This window comes from Corylus avellana, chromosome ca5 (genome assembly GCF_901000735.1).
Source record: "Corylus avellana chromosome ca5, CavTom2PMs-1.0".
In the NCBI taxonomy this organism is placed as follows: domain Eukaryota; kingdom Viridiplantae; phylum Streptophyta; class Magnoliopsida; order Fagales; family Betulaceae; genus Corylus; species Corylus avellana.
The window spans coordinates 27,744,571-27,760,728 of record NC_081545.1 but is presented as its reverse complement, the minus strand read 5'-3'; the positions used below and the strand labels follow the sequence as shown (position 1 = coordinate 27,760,728).

General features: G+C 36.8%; 4 protein-coding genes across 5 annotated transcripts; 2 read left to right on the top strand and 2 right to left on the bottom strand.

Moving 5' to 3' along the window:
* Positions 1–1,204: 1,204 nt before the first annotated feature.
* LOC132182650 (B2 protein-like) lies at positions 1,205–2,721 on the top strand. The gene is made up of 5 exons (XM_059595955.1): positions 1,205–1,649; positions 1,776–1,876; positions 1,977–2,060; positions 2,137–2,247; positions 2,338–2,721. Exons 1-5 carry the CDS (start codon positions 1,286–1,288, stop codon positions 2,377–2,379), a joined length of 702 nt encoding a protein of 233 aa, XP_059451938.1. The 5' UTR covers positions 1,205–1,285; the 3' UTR covers positions 2,380–2,721.
* A 1,860-nt stretch (positions 2,722–4,581) lies between these two features.
* On the top strand, positions 4,582–8,403 carry LOC132180904 (vacuolar protein sorting-associated protein 9A-like). 2 transcript variants are annotated; one of them, XM_059593896.1, is made up of 6 exons: positions 4,582–4,847; positions 4,978–5,125; positions 5,265–5,435; positions 6,507–6,686; positions 7,517–7,808; positions 8,127–8,403. In XM_059593896.1, the coding sequence occupies exons 1-6, from the start codon at positions 4,744–4,746 to the stop codon at positions 8,396–8,398; spliced, it is 1,167 nt and encodes a 388-aa protein (XP_059449879.1). In that variant the 5' UTR covers positions 4,582–4,743; the 3' UTR covers positions 8,399–8,403. The 2 variants fall into 2 exon arrangements, with proteins under 2 accessions (XP_059449879.1, XP_059449878.1); XM_059593895.1 differs by having other exon boundaries at positions 8,124–8,403.
* Positions 8,404–8,593: 190 nt separating this feature from the next.
* On the bottom strand, positions 8,594–11,345 carry LOC132180903 (PHD finger protein At1g33420). Its single transcript, XM_059593894.1, has 4 exons — positions 10,781–11,345; positions 10,399–10,669; positions 9,676–10,308; positions 8,594–9,583 (listed from the first exon to the last, which is right to left on the bottom strand). The coding sequence occupies exons 1-4, from the start codon at positions 11,115–11,117 to the stop codon at positions 8,722–8,724; spliced, it is 2,103 nt and encodes a 700-aa protein (XP_059449877.1). The 5' UTR covers positions 11,118–11,345; the 3' UTR covers positions 8,594–8,721.
* A 1,368-nt stretch (positions 11,346–12,713) lies between these two features.
* Positions 12,714–14,825, bottom strand: LOC132182378 (probable beta-1,3-galactosyltransferase 8). Its single transcript, XM_059595608.1, has 8 exons — positions 14,532–14,825; positions 14,386–14,450; positions 14,089–14,291; positions 13,752–14,009; positions 13,559–13,646; positions 13,317–13,442; positions 13,117–13,226; positions 12,714–12,977 (listed from the first exon to the last, which is right to left on the bottom strand). The coding sequence occupies exons 1-8, from the start codon at positions 14,721–14,723 to the stop codon at positions 12,829–12,831; spliced, it is 1,191 nt and encodes a 396-aa protein (XP_059451591.1). The 5' UTR covers positions 14,724–14,825; the 3' UTR covers positions 12,714–12,828.
* Between the last annotated feature and the right edge of the window lie 1,333 nt (positions 14,826–16,158).

Sequence of the window (16,158 nt, the reverse complement as noted above, 5' to 3'; positions counted from 1 at the left end):
AAACATTTTTTTTAAAAAAAAAAAAAACAAAAAAAAAAAACGAAAATTTTTCAATTTTTATATAAGAAAATATTGAAATTTTTTAATTTTTTTTTCTAATAAAAAGATTTTTTAATTTATTTATTTTAGGTTTTTCCAGAAATTTTAGTATTTTCTTTTATAAAAAATTTACTAAGGGTAGTTTTGTTAATGATGGGGACATTAACAATGTTTTGGTAGTTTGGGGGGTATATTGTCGCAATTGAAAGTTTGGGGGGGACATTGTCAATTGGGTGGTAGTTTAAGGGGGGTATGTCGACTTTTTCCTAATATTTATTATTTTATTAGTAGTGAGACACGTAGCAGAACAATAACCATTTAGTGGAAAATAGACGTCTTGAATTCGAAATTCTAGAAACTGAAATTCCTAGGGAATTTCAGTAGATCCTGATCCAAGAAAGAGGTATTGGGAACCCCAAATTTACAGTAATGATGCTCAATTGATTATTAATCAATGAGTGCAACACTTGTTTGAAGTGGATTTGGATCCCCACATATTTTCTAAAATATGAGATTTTCATATTCTAAAATCTTACTCATCCATTTCATCTAACGGTTTAAATAAATGCAGAAGTTTGTGTTACCGAGATAAGTAGATTTGACATATTGAAAACTAAAATTAATTACCTCTGTAATACACAAACTCTTGTATTTATTTAAACCGTTAGATGAAATGAATGACTCAAATTTTAAAATATGAGAATCGTATATTTTAGAAAATAGAAAATATGAGGGGATCTCAATCGGTTTGAAGTGATAATGGACCTAATAAAATAAGCATTATTTTGCATCATTGTGGAGGGAAGTTTATTACTGATCCAATTTCGACTCATTCAAAATTAGTGAACAAAACCTTTTGGTTTCTTGACACTGCATTTCCCCTTCTCTATGTCCAATTAACTCTGGAAACGTATGAGAAAGTGGGCCCCAATTGGACAGTTCTAATGAATACATTGATAGCCCTTTTTAAGATGGTAGGAGGGAGATTTCAAAATCAAATCACAACAAAAATATACATATATCATAATAACTTTATAAGACTTGAAATTTCAATGGCGCACTCTTCTTTCAAATTCTGCCTAAAAATTGAATAAATAAATAGATAAGATCCCTAAAAAAGTGTACCTCATCAAGATCTTTATAAATTCATTAAATTGGCAAAGGTCATTCATTTCTCTAGCTGCAAAATCCTATCTCTCTCTCTCTCTCTCCCTCTCTCTCTCTCTCTCATAGACATACACACACAATGTCAATGATCAATAATACTAGCATTGAGAGCAACACAATTAATGGGTGCTCTCTATGGCAGTTGGGTACTGAATTCCAGCTCCATCAAGCAGTGGGCGGTAGGGATGATTACCAGAGATGGAGGTCAGCAGCATCAAGGGGGTTTGCATATGCAGATGCAGATGATGATGATGCTCAATGCAGAAGGTATCATTTTTCCGACATGTCTCTCAAGTTATCCGAGATGAAAATCCAGCATCCTGATAAGTGGTATAAGACACTCCCCCCTGCTGAAATGCTGCCTAGGAATGAGGTCTTGGGAGGCTTCATTTTTGTCTGCAACAATGAGACCATGCAGGAGGATCTCCATCGCCAACTCTTTGGTAATCTCTCTCTCTACTCTTATATTTGATTCTTGTGATTTCGTGCGTTTTAAAAAACAAAATCGCAGAAAGTGTCCCGTGCGATAAAGGAGTGCTTTCTCATTGCTAGTCCAATTCTGTTTGCAGGGCTGCCCCAGAAATATAAGGACTCTGTTAGGGCAATAACCCCTGGCCTGCCCCTTTTCCTTTATAACTACACAGCCCACCAGCTACATGGAGTTTTCCAGGTTTGTTTATCTCTTGCTCTCAACCATTTGCTTGGCCCTTGAAAAAAAATCTTTAAAAACATAAATTGATTAATCTTTTTTTAAAAAAAATATGAAAAAGGCTGTGAGTTTTGGGGGGTCAAACATAGATCCAACAGCATGGGAAGACAAGAAGTGCAAAGGAGAATCAAGATTCCCAGCACAGGTAGAACATTTCTCTAAACTTAATTCTCTTATGTGATTTAGAATTAATTTCAAAGAAATGACATGGTTAATGCCAGGTTAGAATCCGAATCAAGAAGAAATGCAAACCTTTAGAAGAGGATGCATTTAGACCAATCTTGCACCATTATGATGGCCCAAAGTTCCGATTGCAGCTCTCGGTGCCTGAGGCAAGCTTTCAATATTCCATGCCTTTTTGTTTTTCACTTGAAAAGTTGCAGCAATTTTTATGAGTTTCATATTGGAATATTCCATGGCAGGCACTTGCATTGTTAGACTTGTTTAAAGAGGAGGAGCTCTAGAAGGGTCTGTAGCACTCGAGCTAATTGAAGATCAATACAAGTAGTGGGTGAAGGACTGCCACATTGACTGGTTGTTGAACAAAAGTCAGAAAATAATGAAGATCGCAGCAAACTCGATCGACGGTGTTCGTCATTCTGACGTGTAGAGTGGACAATTTTACACGGTCAAGATTAAGAATAGCATGAAGTTCGATGTGTACGATGAAAAATATATATGTGTACGATGAAAAATATATATATATATTTTTTTTTTTGGTGCATTAGATATGTTATAATTATGGGCGGCTACAAAATCAATGTCGTGAGTTACAAGAAAGTTTTTGTTGATTATGTAGAGTAAGAGATGATTTGGGTAAAGAAAATTTTCCCATAATAATGTGAAGGGTAAAAGTAAAACAGTTTTTCAACAAGGATCCTAAGATCTTCAAAAAATGAAAGAAGAAAAATAAATTCATGACAAGAAATAACCAAAATTCAACTTGTTATTGAAGTCACTACTGCAAAGGCCAAAAGGAGTAATGATGATATAAGGAGGACTAGAATTTTCTTAGAATCTTTCGAAGTGTGATGTGACATTTAAAATTACTAATAGATCAAAATTTAATAATAATAATCATATTAAATTCAATGGTGATTTTAAAAGTCACGTCACATTTAGAAGGATTATAGGAGGACTAGAATTACTCATGCAAAGGATATCTTGCACTTAGCAAGTTAGCATTTTTTTTTTTTTTTTTTAAAGAGCAAGTTAGCATTAACGATAGAGACTTGTTAAATATCTTTTTTTTTTTTTAAAGAGAAATAATTAATGTCAATATTTTGCCCATATCATCTTACAAATCAACCATTAGATTTGTGGATTTATGTGGACTCCACGTAAGTCAATAGTGGACTCTACAAATCTAATGATTGATCTATTAAATTTATATGAGAATATGTAGAAAATATGGGCAAATTATTGACACCAATTATTATTATTATTTTTTAATTATCTCTTGTTTGTAAATTCAATGGATCTACCATTAAATTTGTAGACATGTTGATGTCACATAAATTCAATGGTGAATTTATCCATTCATTATACAAAGATTGGAGGAATAATGATTTTTCTTAACAATATGCTTTAGAGTTGCTTTATGACGTTAGAACTCATCAAATTCATAATATTAATTAAATGATTATTATTATTATTATTATTGTTTTTTTTAAAAAAAAACGTAGCAAAAGCTCTAAATTCAGCCTTATTAACATAAAATGTTTGTTAAAATTAAAACTAGTATGGCTAATTAATGAATGTGCACTTAGTTTACACGGGCTTAAGAGTAATATTATTTAGTAGACTACTATATGAATGTTTTATAATTGAAATGTCATAGCAGTAAAAATATCTTTAGTTTTTTTTTTAAAAAAAAAAAATTTAAAATACCGATTTAATGATTGATATTCATTGCCACATTATCAAATTATAGGAATATGATCATCTCCAGTACATTTTGGACTAGATAATATCCCGTTAATGATCAAAATCTTTCTAGAGAGATCATAGGGCCATAAATGGGACATCTGTCCCATTAATATAAATAATAATAAAATATTATTTATACTTTAAAAATAATTAAAAATTAAAATTAAAAAATATTTAAAAAAAAAACTAAGGGGTGGCCCCCATAAAGGGTGGCTGGACCACCACCATTGGCTTGGGGATGGCTTCGGCCACCACAGACCAGCTGGTATGGCTATTGAGGGTAGTTCGGCCATCCTATGCCCAAACTAAACTAAACTTAAAGAAAAAAATTTTAAAAAAAATTATTGGCCCTGTGGGGTAGTCTGCAGGCTACCCCCATCTTTGTATATTATTTTAATTTTTATTTATTTTTTAAATATTAATTAATATATTTATTTTTTTATTAAGAGGACACGTAGTACATTTGTGGCACTAGGATTTCTTTAAAGAAATCACAGCCATGAACTGATATCCTTTAGTCTATAATGGACTGGAAAGGATTCGGATCACAAATTATATGACAATACTATAATAGTCTACTAAATAACATTAATTCAGCAATTAATACTGACAAGTGGACTGGGCCCAACCAAACCCAACACTTGCTACGGTTTGGGCTATTTAGTGTTGCCAGGTGGGGAGAATCGAGCCTCAAAGGTCACGTGCTAAACCTAACATTCTTCGTTTACTATGCTTCCTCTAATTGCAGAGTTGAGTTGTTGTGGCCCTGTGGCCCGTGGGGGTAAACTCCGTGTCTTTGAATTTTCAGTCTTCAGTCGGAGAGGATGAGCGAATAGGAAGGGGATCATATTCTGATATTCATGCTTCTCTGGAAGTAAAAGCTTCAAAAATCCTCATCAATGGAGGCTCCGGCCGCTGCAGCATCGCCGTCGGTAACATTCTACGATTTTCTGGATCGAATGCGTAACCCCGCCTCCCTCGATCTCGTCCGATCCATCAAAAGGTAAAGTTGAACCCCTTAAACCTTATTTTACTTCTCTATTTTATGTCTGCTCATGAAACCGTTGCCAATTAATTGATTGCAATACTTAAAGCTTTGAATATATGAACAAATATATGTAATTTTTTCTCAGCTTCATAGTATCGTTTTCGTTTTACACGGCCAACCCTGAGAATGATGGCAAAAGGGTGCAAGAGTTCTTCTTGACAATGGAGGCTGCTATTAGGGAACATTCTTTGTGGGCAGGTGCTACCGATGAAGAAATTGACTCTGCATTGGAGGTACTAATAATATTAATTTATATCATTCTTAGCTCACGCGTGCTTGTTCTCTTGTTGGAAACACACTGAGTTGTAGTGCCTAGTTTGTAAATTTTGAGGTGGCATACTGAGCTAGATATGTTGTTTTTTGTACAATCAGGGTCTGGAGAAATATGTGATGACAAAGTTGTTCTCGCGGACATTTGCTTCTGTTCCAGAGGATTCCAAGATTGATCGTGAAATCTCGGAGAAGATTGGCTTGTTGCAAACCTTCTTGAAGCCGGAGCATTTAGATATACCGGCAGTACTTCGCAACGAAGCTTCGTGGCTGGTATGCGTGCTGACATTCATTTAGGTTTTGGTCTATGTTATTTATGACTGCATATCGAGCTATTTTCAATATGTGGTGATGGTATGCTTGGTTTACATATTTTTAGGCATGGTAAATATTAGCCTTGTTAATTCCATGGGGATGCTAGCATTGCAGGATTATTGAGCATTTCATGATATTATTTGATGAACCAAAGGAATGAACATATAAAAATTAGGTAACAGAGATCAAATTTTGTTCTAGTGAGATTGATTTACTGAAGACAAGTAGCAAAAGAGAGTTTAGAATCCCAAAAGGCTTTCAGACCAACATTTGTCTAAATCCTAAAATTCTTCAAAACTGACCCCAAGTCTATGCAGGGGAATTAGTAATGTGTCTGGAGAAATTAGTACAATTATACTTTTGCTAAGCAAAATAGTAAATAATTAGAACTGAATGGCATACAGCCTAATATTTGATTAGGTAGGACCATTCTTTATTTTTTTCATGAATAAACCTTAAGTCATTGCTGATATTGTACTGTGTCATCATTATAAGCATCATTTAAGGTTATTATTTCTAGCCAATATCCCAGTACTACTTGCTTCCATTTAAGAAAATACTGGAATAATCACTAGTAGAGGCAAACCAAAAATTAGTTATAATATCTGCTGTAAAATAGAGGCTTTGATTGTTCAAAAACATATTTTAACGTTATGTAGGTGTATCTTTATCTTTTGTATTACTTATTGCATTTTTTGACAGACAGATGATATTTAATCTGTACCTCATAATTTTAGTTTATGGTAGAGTCAAAGAATTATCTAAAATAAATTTCTTTGGTCAGACCTACTTGAGGTGAAAACCAGATCATCGAATGATCTTTGGACCTTCTCCTTTGGTCATAATTTTGTCATGTTCCTCCATGCCCCCTCTCCCCTGGTGCCTAGAGCAACTTCTTCCTGTATTATTTTTTCTTTTATAACTGATGTAAAGTCATCACCAGTCTTTTTCTATTAGCAATCGGTTATAACAATGTTACCTGTTCCCCCAAGGATTGTCTTAATTTTGCCCTTTATTTTTCTGACTCAGCTTGCAGAGAAAGAATTGCAGAAAATCAACTCTTTCAAAGCTCCTCGTGAGAAGCTTTTGTGTATCATGAGTTGTTGTAGGGTCATCAACAATTTGTTGCTCAATGCATCGATGTCAGAAAATCATGTACTAGCAGGGCTTGATGACTTTCTTCCTGTCCTTATATATGTTACGATCAAGGCAAGCTCTCATTGGTAATAAGCCATTCTGCTGATCGTCATTATGTTTCTTAATTATTAGCATCGTTTGATCATATATCTATGAACTGTGATCTTTGGAATGACAAGGATATTTTAGCATCACTTGTTTGATCATATATCTGATTTGGATGTTGTTCATTTTCAAATGAATAAGCAAGCTGAAGGTTGCTGTCATTTTTCAATCAACATCCATGTTGATTATTTTTGTACAGTTATCAACATTGCTACCGTTAACTTTGGTGACATTTCTGGTTCATTTCCTTTATCCTTGTACGGCAAAAGTAAACAAAGAAACAAATGAATAAGTTCATTGTTATGAATGAAAACTTATCTCTAATGGAAGTCGAACATCTTGAATTATTCACTGGATTAAGTGCTTAAATTGCAGATGGAAACTGCAAATTCCTTGTCTTTAAAGTATAGTTGCTAAAATTGCTTGTGGTAGTGGAGTAAATTGTAATGATTGAGTTAGGGCACACGTTCAATTGTATTCAGAGTTTCTTGCTCAAGGTCTAGCCTTTGATTTAAATGTTTGGTATGTATTTGAAAAATTGCAAGTCATTCTCCCTTGTGTAATTACTAAATCTGCCCTGCATCCATGAAACCATGACAAATCTGTGAAAGTACATTTTCTGATTGATGTCATCGGTTAAGTTGTAAAAATTCATTATTGATGACATAAGCTATGTTTGTCATGGAAATGATCCATTTTGTCCTTTTGATGGTAAGAATGTCGTTGATTTTGCTTTATTTGTTACAAGGACTTTCTTAAAATAGTATTACTGAATTTTTTTAACTTGTTATGAACAGGCCAATCCTCCACAGTTGCACTCTAACCTCAAATTCATCCAATTGTACCGGAGGCAGGCCAAACTTGTCTCAGAAGCAGCTTATTATTTTACCAATCTTGTGTCAGCCAAGACATTTGTTGTTGATTTAAGTGCTAAATCTCTTTCGATGGATGAAATGAAATTTGAGGAGAGCATGCAAGCAGCAAGATTAACCAATAAAGCAACACAAATAGAAGCCTCACCCACATTGCAAGGTCAAACAATTCCTATTCCTCCAACAGCAATGCACGATAAAAATAAAGATATAAGTGGTAAGCCTGAAACTGCTAGTGTTTTTTTCCCCCAATTCTAATGAAGTTTAAAAGATTGTCTTTTATTTGTTAGTATTAGTTTTTAGAGGATAAGTGCTATTATGTTGCATGAGCTATTTGTTGCATTGTCATTTACCTGCTGCAGTTGCTACCTACTGCCCATATATCAATCTCTCATGTGGTATTCTTTTTTTTTTTTTTTTTTGATAAGCAATCAAATCTTTCATATAGTATCCTTAGAAACGTTATAATGTCTTTATTTCTGAGCCGAAAAGAAAAAAATTGCAAGTATTGATTACAACGCATTTTATGTAGCAGATATGCAAATGCCTTCGATTGCAATAGGTGGATCAAATTATCCTTACATGGACACACAGGCCGGTGAATTGACAGTCGGAGATGTGGAGAGATTGCTGGGTCTGTACAAGGATGTAGTCACAAAGTATAGGAATCTGTGCACGGCTGTTAGACAGAACCACATCTCTGTGTCCAAGACAGAACAACCTGTTCCTCATTCTGAAGGAACGAGTTTTTTGCCTAAACAGCCAGAAGGAATAAATACAAAAATTGATATTCAAAGAGAAGACTAACAAGGTAGCTGTATCTCTAATGCATTTTTTGACTTATTTGCCATAACTTCTTTGCTACTTGTATTAAAATTGTAATAGAATGTTGTCACGTGAAAGCTTTATTTACAATGTTAACAACTCACATTCATAAACGAGGTCGCATACAAAATTCTCATCTTCTTTGAGCTCTTGCTTACGGGACAAACTGATAAAAAGCCATACACTGAAAAAACAGGGGAGGTGGTCACAAATGACAGCCTCCCAAAAATACATAAGGCCTTGTCACCAATCCTAAACAAAAAAGAAACTGTACATGTATAAGGAACTATACACAGAGCATACACTCAACCTACACCATAAGTTAAAGGCATGTTAGAGGCAACTCCAGGACCATCAGTTGCTAGTGCTACTGCTTCATCCCTGCAAAATGTGCTGGGTGAAAGTCCCCTATTAGTCTCACTAATAGAAACATCAATCCTTCTAGATTCCTTGCAGTATGATTTGAAGCACCTCATGCAAACAAACTTTGCCGGGATTGCACGGGAATTGTCAATCCCAGCACACCTTGTGTGCTGCCAAACACCACATGTATCACAAGCCAACATTCTCTCACCATCATCGTCCTTAGCCCCACAGGTGCAATCAACCGTCCAGTTCTCCATTCCCCTCTCCATCCGGAATCGGCTTAAACCATGTTTTGCAGGGCATCTTCCTCGGACTCGGATTGGCGCAACCATTCCAACCAAAAACTTGACGGTAATTGAATCCTCTACAGGGCCAAACTCCGGCAGTTCCTCAGCCTGAAACATTTTAAACATTGCATACACCTCTTGAAAAGCTTTAGTAGCTTCACTTTTAAGGTCAGCAACGGTGGCATTCAAGGGCAAGACAACTAGCTCTGGAGGTAGAGCTAAGTCATCTTTCGGCCTATCTAAGAGCTCAACATAACACCAGAGCTGTATGGCAAAAGGGTTCTTTGCTGTCATTCTATCCGGCTCATAGTCCTTCATAAATTGCTTGCAGTCAAGCAGCTTAGTTGCTAAATCCATAAGACATTCCCTCATTGCTTGGGGTCTAAAGTTCACCATGGTCTCTGGGTGTAGAATTGAATCATATAGAAACTTGAGATCACAAACAATCTGCTCTACTGATGGGTGGTTTGAACTCAAATCAAATCCACTGTGCACGGTACTCAGAGGCTCAAGCCTATTTATCAAATTCAAGTCAAAACAAACTTAGTGCGTGCAAACAAAATTGACAAAAGCAGCTCAAACCAATGAATTTTTGTCCCATTTTACCTGAATTCCACTGCACTGGAAATGGGATTGTACCGGGAACAAACCACCATGCCATCAGCTGCCAGCTCCCCTCTCAAGTGCTCGAGGCAGTAATCAAGAAGCTCCGGAGATGCCGACCTGCACATTGCGCCCTTGATAGCACGCTTCGTCACCCAGCAGGGCTCGCCAGCTGCTGCTGCTGCTGCTGCAAGTAGCACCTTCATCATCGCTTGTTGCACACACTCAACATCATTCCTCGTCCATGCACACAACTCCTTTGAGGTGCTGAACTCAACCTCCATAGATGCACAACCAGGCATCTTATCCAGTGGATTCCGAGCTCTATGCATCAAACGCAACAAAAAGGAGAAAAGATCCCTGATTGTTTGGAGTTGGGTTTCCGATAGAGACTGGTAAAAAGCAATAACGTCCTGCAAATGGGTTCGAGGTCCTCTCCCATGGAACAAAAACGAGGACAAGGGTATGGTGGATAGCCTATCCACTGCTTCCTGGTAAGCCTCCCGCGTGAGGGCATAACTTCCCGCACCAAAAAGGTAACCCCATTCACCATACCATGACTGACCTTTGGTGACTGCACGAAGCAGCCGGTACTCCATCCCATGTTTTTTTGACACATCCATCACGCTAACCTTCCTGACCAACAAACGAAATTCAATGAATTAACTAATGAATGCCAACCAGGGAAGCAGCAGTTTTTACCATAGACAGGGCAATTTATTAAACCTGACGGCAAGCGATGCGCAGAGCCTATCCCAGAAGTCCATGATTTGACGTCCGCACAGGAGCGTGGAGCCACCTTCCCTGCCATTGAGAGTAAGAAGATGGGCGTAGCCATTGGAGTGAACCACAGCGTGCAGAAGATGCGTGTGGTCTTCCAGCTGAAGATGGACCCAGTCTTCCATATCCAAATCTTCATCATCCATCGGAATACCACTCTCTTCCCTTCGTATTATGAAATGGTATCGCTTTCTACACACCGGATGCCCACTCCACCCTATCAACCAACACAATGTAAAATAATAAATAATAAATAACAAAATCTGATTTTTATTAAAAAAATAAATATTAAATATGAGTAACTTAACGGTTAAGAAAAAAGACTCACCCACGACTCGGCACTGGTCACAGTAGACGGATCTACGAGTAGATCCGGTAACGTCCTCCTCCACCACGTGGAGGGTCACGACCACCGGATCCGGGCCGTCCGCGACTCGGAACAGTAGCTGCCAGGTCAGCAAGGCGGGTAGCACAGAGGGCGTGGGCGTGGGCGTGAGACGCGCGTGCCTCTCCAGAAACACCCTCACGCTGTCCCTGAAGGCCTTCCGGTGGACTCCGAGGCCGCTCTCCGCCTCCTCTTCCGGCGGAGGGAAAGCAAAGAAGTCGTTGAGATCGGCGAAGACCCTCCTCTTCATCCTCTTCAAGGGCCTGTCGTTGACAACCATTGCCTCTGGCTAATTGGGGGGTGTCTAGCCGTCTAGGGTTCCTAAACGTTGGAGGAGCGGAAGGGTAGGAGTGTTTAAAAGCTGAAAGCTGTCCGAATAAGAGTGGGTGCTCTTTTATATATCGGGACGTTATGGCGGTTCAGTCTCTGTACATATTTTTATTTGGCTCTTAGGCTACTATTGCTAGTCGTGCCCAAGTGTGTCTTTTCCTTTCGTTGTCGTATTATGCGTACCTAAAGGTGGCCTGGCCTGGCCTGGCCTGTATCATTTACCTTTTCTTTTTCTTTTTCTTTTTTTTTTTAATCTCTTCCTTTCTCCTTCTAAATTCAGATTCCACTTTATCCATCTTTCGGTATTATTTATTTATTTATTTATTTTCTTCCTTTCAACAAAAGATTCCACTTTTATCCAACTTTGGCCATATCATTTTTCAATTAGGGTTGAGGTATGAATTTTTATTAAACTACTTCATAATAAAATTGACAAATGTGGTGTTCGGATTAAATATGACATGGTATTACTGTTAGAAATTTAACAAAAGATAAAAGAAATAATATATTTGAGAATAATAGAAATCTAAGAAAGTAGGATTTGACTTATTATTTAGAAAAAAATAAAAAAATAAAAAAAATAAGAGTGGTAGTCGCACAATCACCCCAATGGAAAATAGGAATAGTTGCGCACCTAATGGCAAGTTAGAGGTGGCAGCGAGGTTACCACTTTTGTTTTTTTAAACATAACATTTTACAAATGATAGAAATTTTTTCTAAATCAATTTCGAAGAAATATTCTTCAACTCATTTAAAATAATGTCAATGGTATATAAACATTTAAAATGTTAAAATAAGTTAATAAACTGCTATTAAATGTTTTTAAATATTCTGCACTATTTTAAATGGGTTGAAAAATATTCTCTCCAAACTATTTTGTTGGAGGAAATTTTTATGTTTCTGTAAAAAGTTTATTATAAAAAGTTATAAATAATTTATTTTCCAAATATAGACTTCCCATAAACACTTCTCGACTTTAATGACATTTAAAAAAGAAATCAAATCAAAATACAGTAATAATAATATTATTTTTTGCAAAGGTCAGCACTTAAAAAATATTAAAAAAATTCACCATCCAGATGATTATATCCACTATAATTGACGAGGAAAGGCAGTCCAGAAAGGTAAAGTTACATGATTGGAGTGAAAATCTTAGGCGGGAGACGGCGGGAATCTCTCGACCAAAATTTAAAAATTTATAATTTAGACAGCATAAGCCGCCCTTTTCCTTTTTGAGTCTTCGTCAAAATCTGTTGGGCCGGGCTCACGCATATATTATAGACAAACCGATTGGGGCCCGTAGAATCATTTTCTTGTTCAGCTTTTTGAACGTTGACTTGTAGTTGAATTCCATATAATATATATATAATATAACCAAAAAATATCTCATGGTTTTCTATGTAATTAGAAGATAATTCGGGGAAGTTTTTAAAAATGTCATTTGTTCCCATTTTATATTTCACATAATCCATCTATGGAGATCAGTCAAGAGCTGGGTGACAAAGGTACAATGATAAATAAAATAAAATAAAAAGGTACTGGAAACTTGCACTAGATAGTAGTGAGATATGACAACAAATCAGGACTATAGTATTTAGTATTCCTCTCTCTCTATTTTCTTTATCAAATATAAATTATGAATTATCCATGATTAATTTAGGTCAAAGATTAACGTCCCAAACGGCTCCATCTCCTTCTCCACATGACTTATGCACGTCTTTCATCCTCTCAACAGATTTGCATATTCCGCTGCATGACCAATCGAATGATGCCACGCATAAATTCCCTGCATGTGCCTTCCATTCGCAATCTATCGCGTAACAGCACAAGAGAATCGTCAATTAAAATTTCTTAATCCAATGAATCACCCATTAATTATATCATGAGTGTTCTTGGGCTGTAAAATAGGAAAGCTTGGGCCATTTTCAGGCAAATAAGAAATTCCATACCTGGAGCGGTCCCACAGCACATAGAACGGTCGTCCACGTGTTCAACCTCCAATCCGATGAGCCACGAGCCCAATGACACATCCTCGTTCGCATATCTATGCAATATGGGCCTGCCAAAAACCCAACAACAACAAAAAAAAAAAAATTGAGAAAAAAAAAGAGAGAGAGAGAGAGAGAGAAACGGTGAGTTTTGGACTCACAAGTTGGTAGAGATGTAGGCGGCAAGGTCTTTGGAGATGGCATAGATTTGGCCGGTGGCATGCCTGAAGTACTTGTTCCCTTCTTCCCCAAATTTCCAGTACTCTGGCTCGTGATATTTCAACCCCCTGCCACACAATAATCTCTAAATATTTAACCCAGAATAAAATTAAAATTAAAAAAGAAATTCATTATATATATATATATATATATATATATATGTGATGATGATTTTTGACTTTACTTTTGAGATAGAACTGGGCCAGACTTCATACACCCAATATAAACTCTGGGTTTTGATCGGTGCCGTGCAAATGTGCTCGCCATCACACCTACCAAAGCACATTTGTGTTACCAACAGATTAACATGCATATTCTTGGTATAATTAATTCAATATATATACAAAAAAAAAATTATGGATAATTAAGAAGCTAACCCAAATTTACATGGACGTCGTCGTCCACCTTCACATAGAAATCGGCGTCCCAGATGGAGACGGCGGTGGAAAAATACAGCCGGGTCTTGGCGGAGAGCTCATGGTAACCCTCGACATGTTTGAGCCGAAGGAAATCCTTGTGCTCAGCCTCTTCTGCGTCGATTGCTCTATCAAGAGCCCCTCCCGGCGTGGTGCTGTGTCCAATCACAAACCGGATGACAATCCCTTTCTCTTTCTCCAATGTCTTCAGTTTCGCTCCTGTAATTTATATTTTTGTGATACATTAATTAATCAAGAGTTTGAAAAAAAGAGTGAGATGGGGGAAGAGATCGATGACCTCTCGGCATCCATGTTTCCCGAACGGAGTCTCGCCGTTTCCGGCTGCTAAAGGCTGTGTTAATTCCGATGACGATGAAAGCCTTCTGTAAGGTGTGATTGGACGCTCTTTCCATTAATGGAAGTTGTACTCCACTGCTGCTCTGCCTCGTACGAGCTACTGCTAATTCCATTTCCAATGTCGAAATTGTTTTATCCAGTGACCTACATCGCATTATATATGTACATATAAATTAATTATATCATATCAAAATTTCAAAAAAAAAAAAATAATAATAATAATAATAATTTGACTTGCTGGATCGCTTGATGGGTTTTTGTGACTTCTCCCATGATGTCACCAGATGTTCCTTCAACCAATTTCTGATTTACGTTAAAAAGAAACGTTAGGAATTAATCTGAGAATTAACGTGAAGAAAACAAACGTGAGCACTCTACTCTCACCCGCTTGTGATCACAATCTCGTGTGACTGATTCCAGCCTGTTAACGTGGTTTGGCATGATGGGAATATTCTGAGGTTGTTTGGTCTGAGAAGGGTGATTCCATGTCTGACGACTGGTAAAGAGGGAACCTGCAAGAAAGCTGGCAAGACAGAGCAAAAGAATGGCCTTTCCCGACACCGTTTTCCCCCTCATTTTGGTCGATTCCTTGTCAATCTTCCACGGCCACGCACAGAGTATCAACCACCACAATCCCGCAACCACCTTCCTTGCTGATGGCTGCAACCTGTAATAAGTGATTTGATCAATCCTTTAGAATATATATTAATTAATTTGCTGATCTAAATATGTTTGTTTAATAAATATATTGTGATCACAAAAAAAAAAAGAAGATAAATTAGAGGACAAGAAATTCCATATTTGTAAAATCTTACAATCTTCTCTGTCTGAGTTTGATGGGAATAATGGGCAACAAGTGTTTGATGTTTAACTTCCAAGGGCCCATAGCCATCAAATTTATAAGTTTGGTCTAGAGCAAGTCATGTAGCAGTACAATGAAAATGATTTTGCAAGCCACCCATTTTGTCTGACATATATATGTGCGTCACAATCTTGGCAACCATACCTAACCTTAAACGAATACAAAAACCAATCTTGGTCACTAACCCTTTTGCATATTATTGCTTCAAAAACACACTCAAGAGGAAAATGAAGTTGTTCCCATTTTTTCACATCAATTATATATTAATGTCAAGAATGAAAATATCAGCTAATACCATATTATCATGAGCAGAAATTGTAATATACATATATATATATATATATACCTTAAGAAGGCTTGATTGATTGATTGCAGGATGAGGGGAAATTGATATTGCAGAAGAATCTGTGAGTTAATTTTGATAATGAGGAGTAATTTCGTGGCCCTATATGATCGGAGCTGGCCAGGAGGGGCTTTGATTCCTGGGGTTGGCAGTTCAATCATGTGGTTTTCATGCCTCAACCAACTCTCTCTAGTAACATAAAAAGAACGTCCTATATTCTTGTGTGGGCGCTGCGCGCGCGTGTGAGAGAGAGAGAGAGAGAGAGGGACGGAATTTTAACAGCAGGCAATACGCATACATTTTTCAAAACTTCAAGTTTTGATGGGTACATGTACAATATATATATATTTTACTTGCATATATTGGTAAAAACATTTTCATCATAAAAAAAAGCATTTATATTGTTGGCTGTAAGATTTATTTACAACTTTCGCCTAAGCCAGGGGGCAGAACTATAATTTTTAATTTGAGAGGGCGAAATTTAAAAAAAATAAAATAAAATTGGGAAGGGGGCAAAAATTAATTTTAAAGGTCTATTTTATAAAAAATATATATATTTTTCTAAAAAAATTATTTTTTTGGAAACCAATTGTAGCTATTTTACTTGGACGTGACCATAGTAGCACCAACTCGTGGGAGACTGCTTAGAAGGGATCTAGATGACGAAAATTGCAGGTGCGCCCTCAAGAGCAGCCGAACTATAGCTTAATGGCCCACCCCACGAAGGCATCAATGAAAACCAAAGTATACTAATCATGTATTGAAATTCTCCATTGCAGAGATTCGAACCCACACCTTAATTTTTA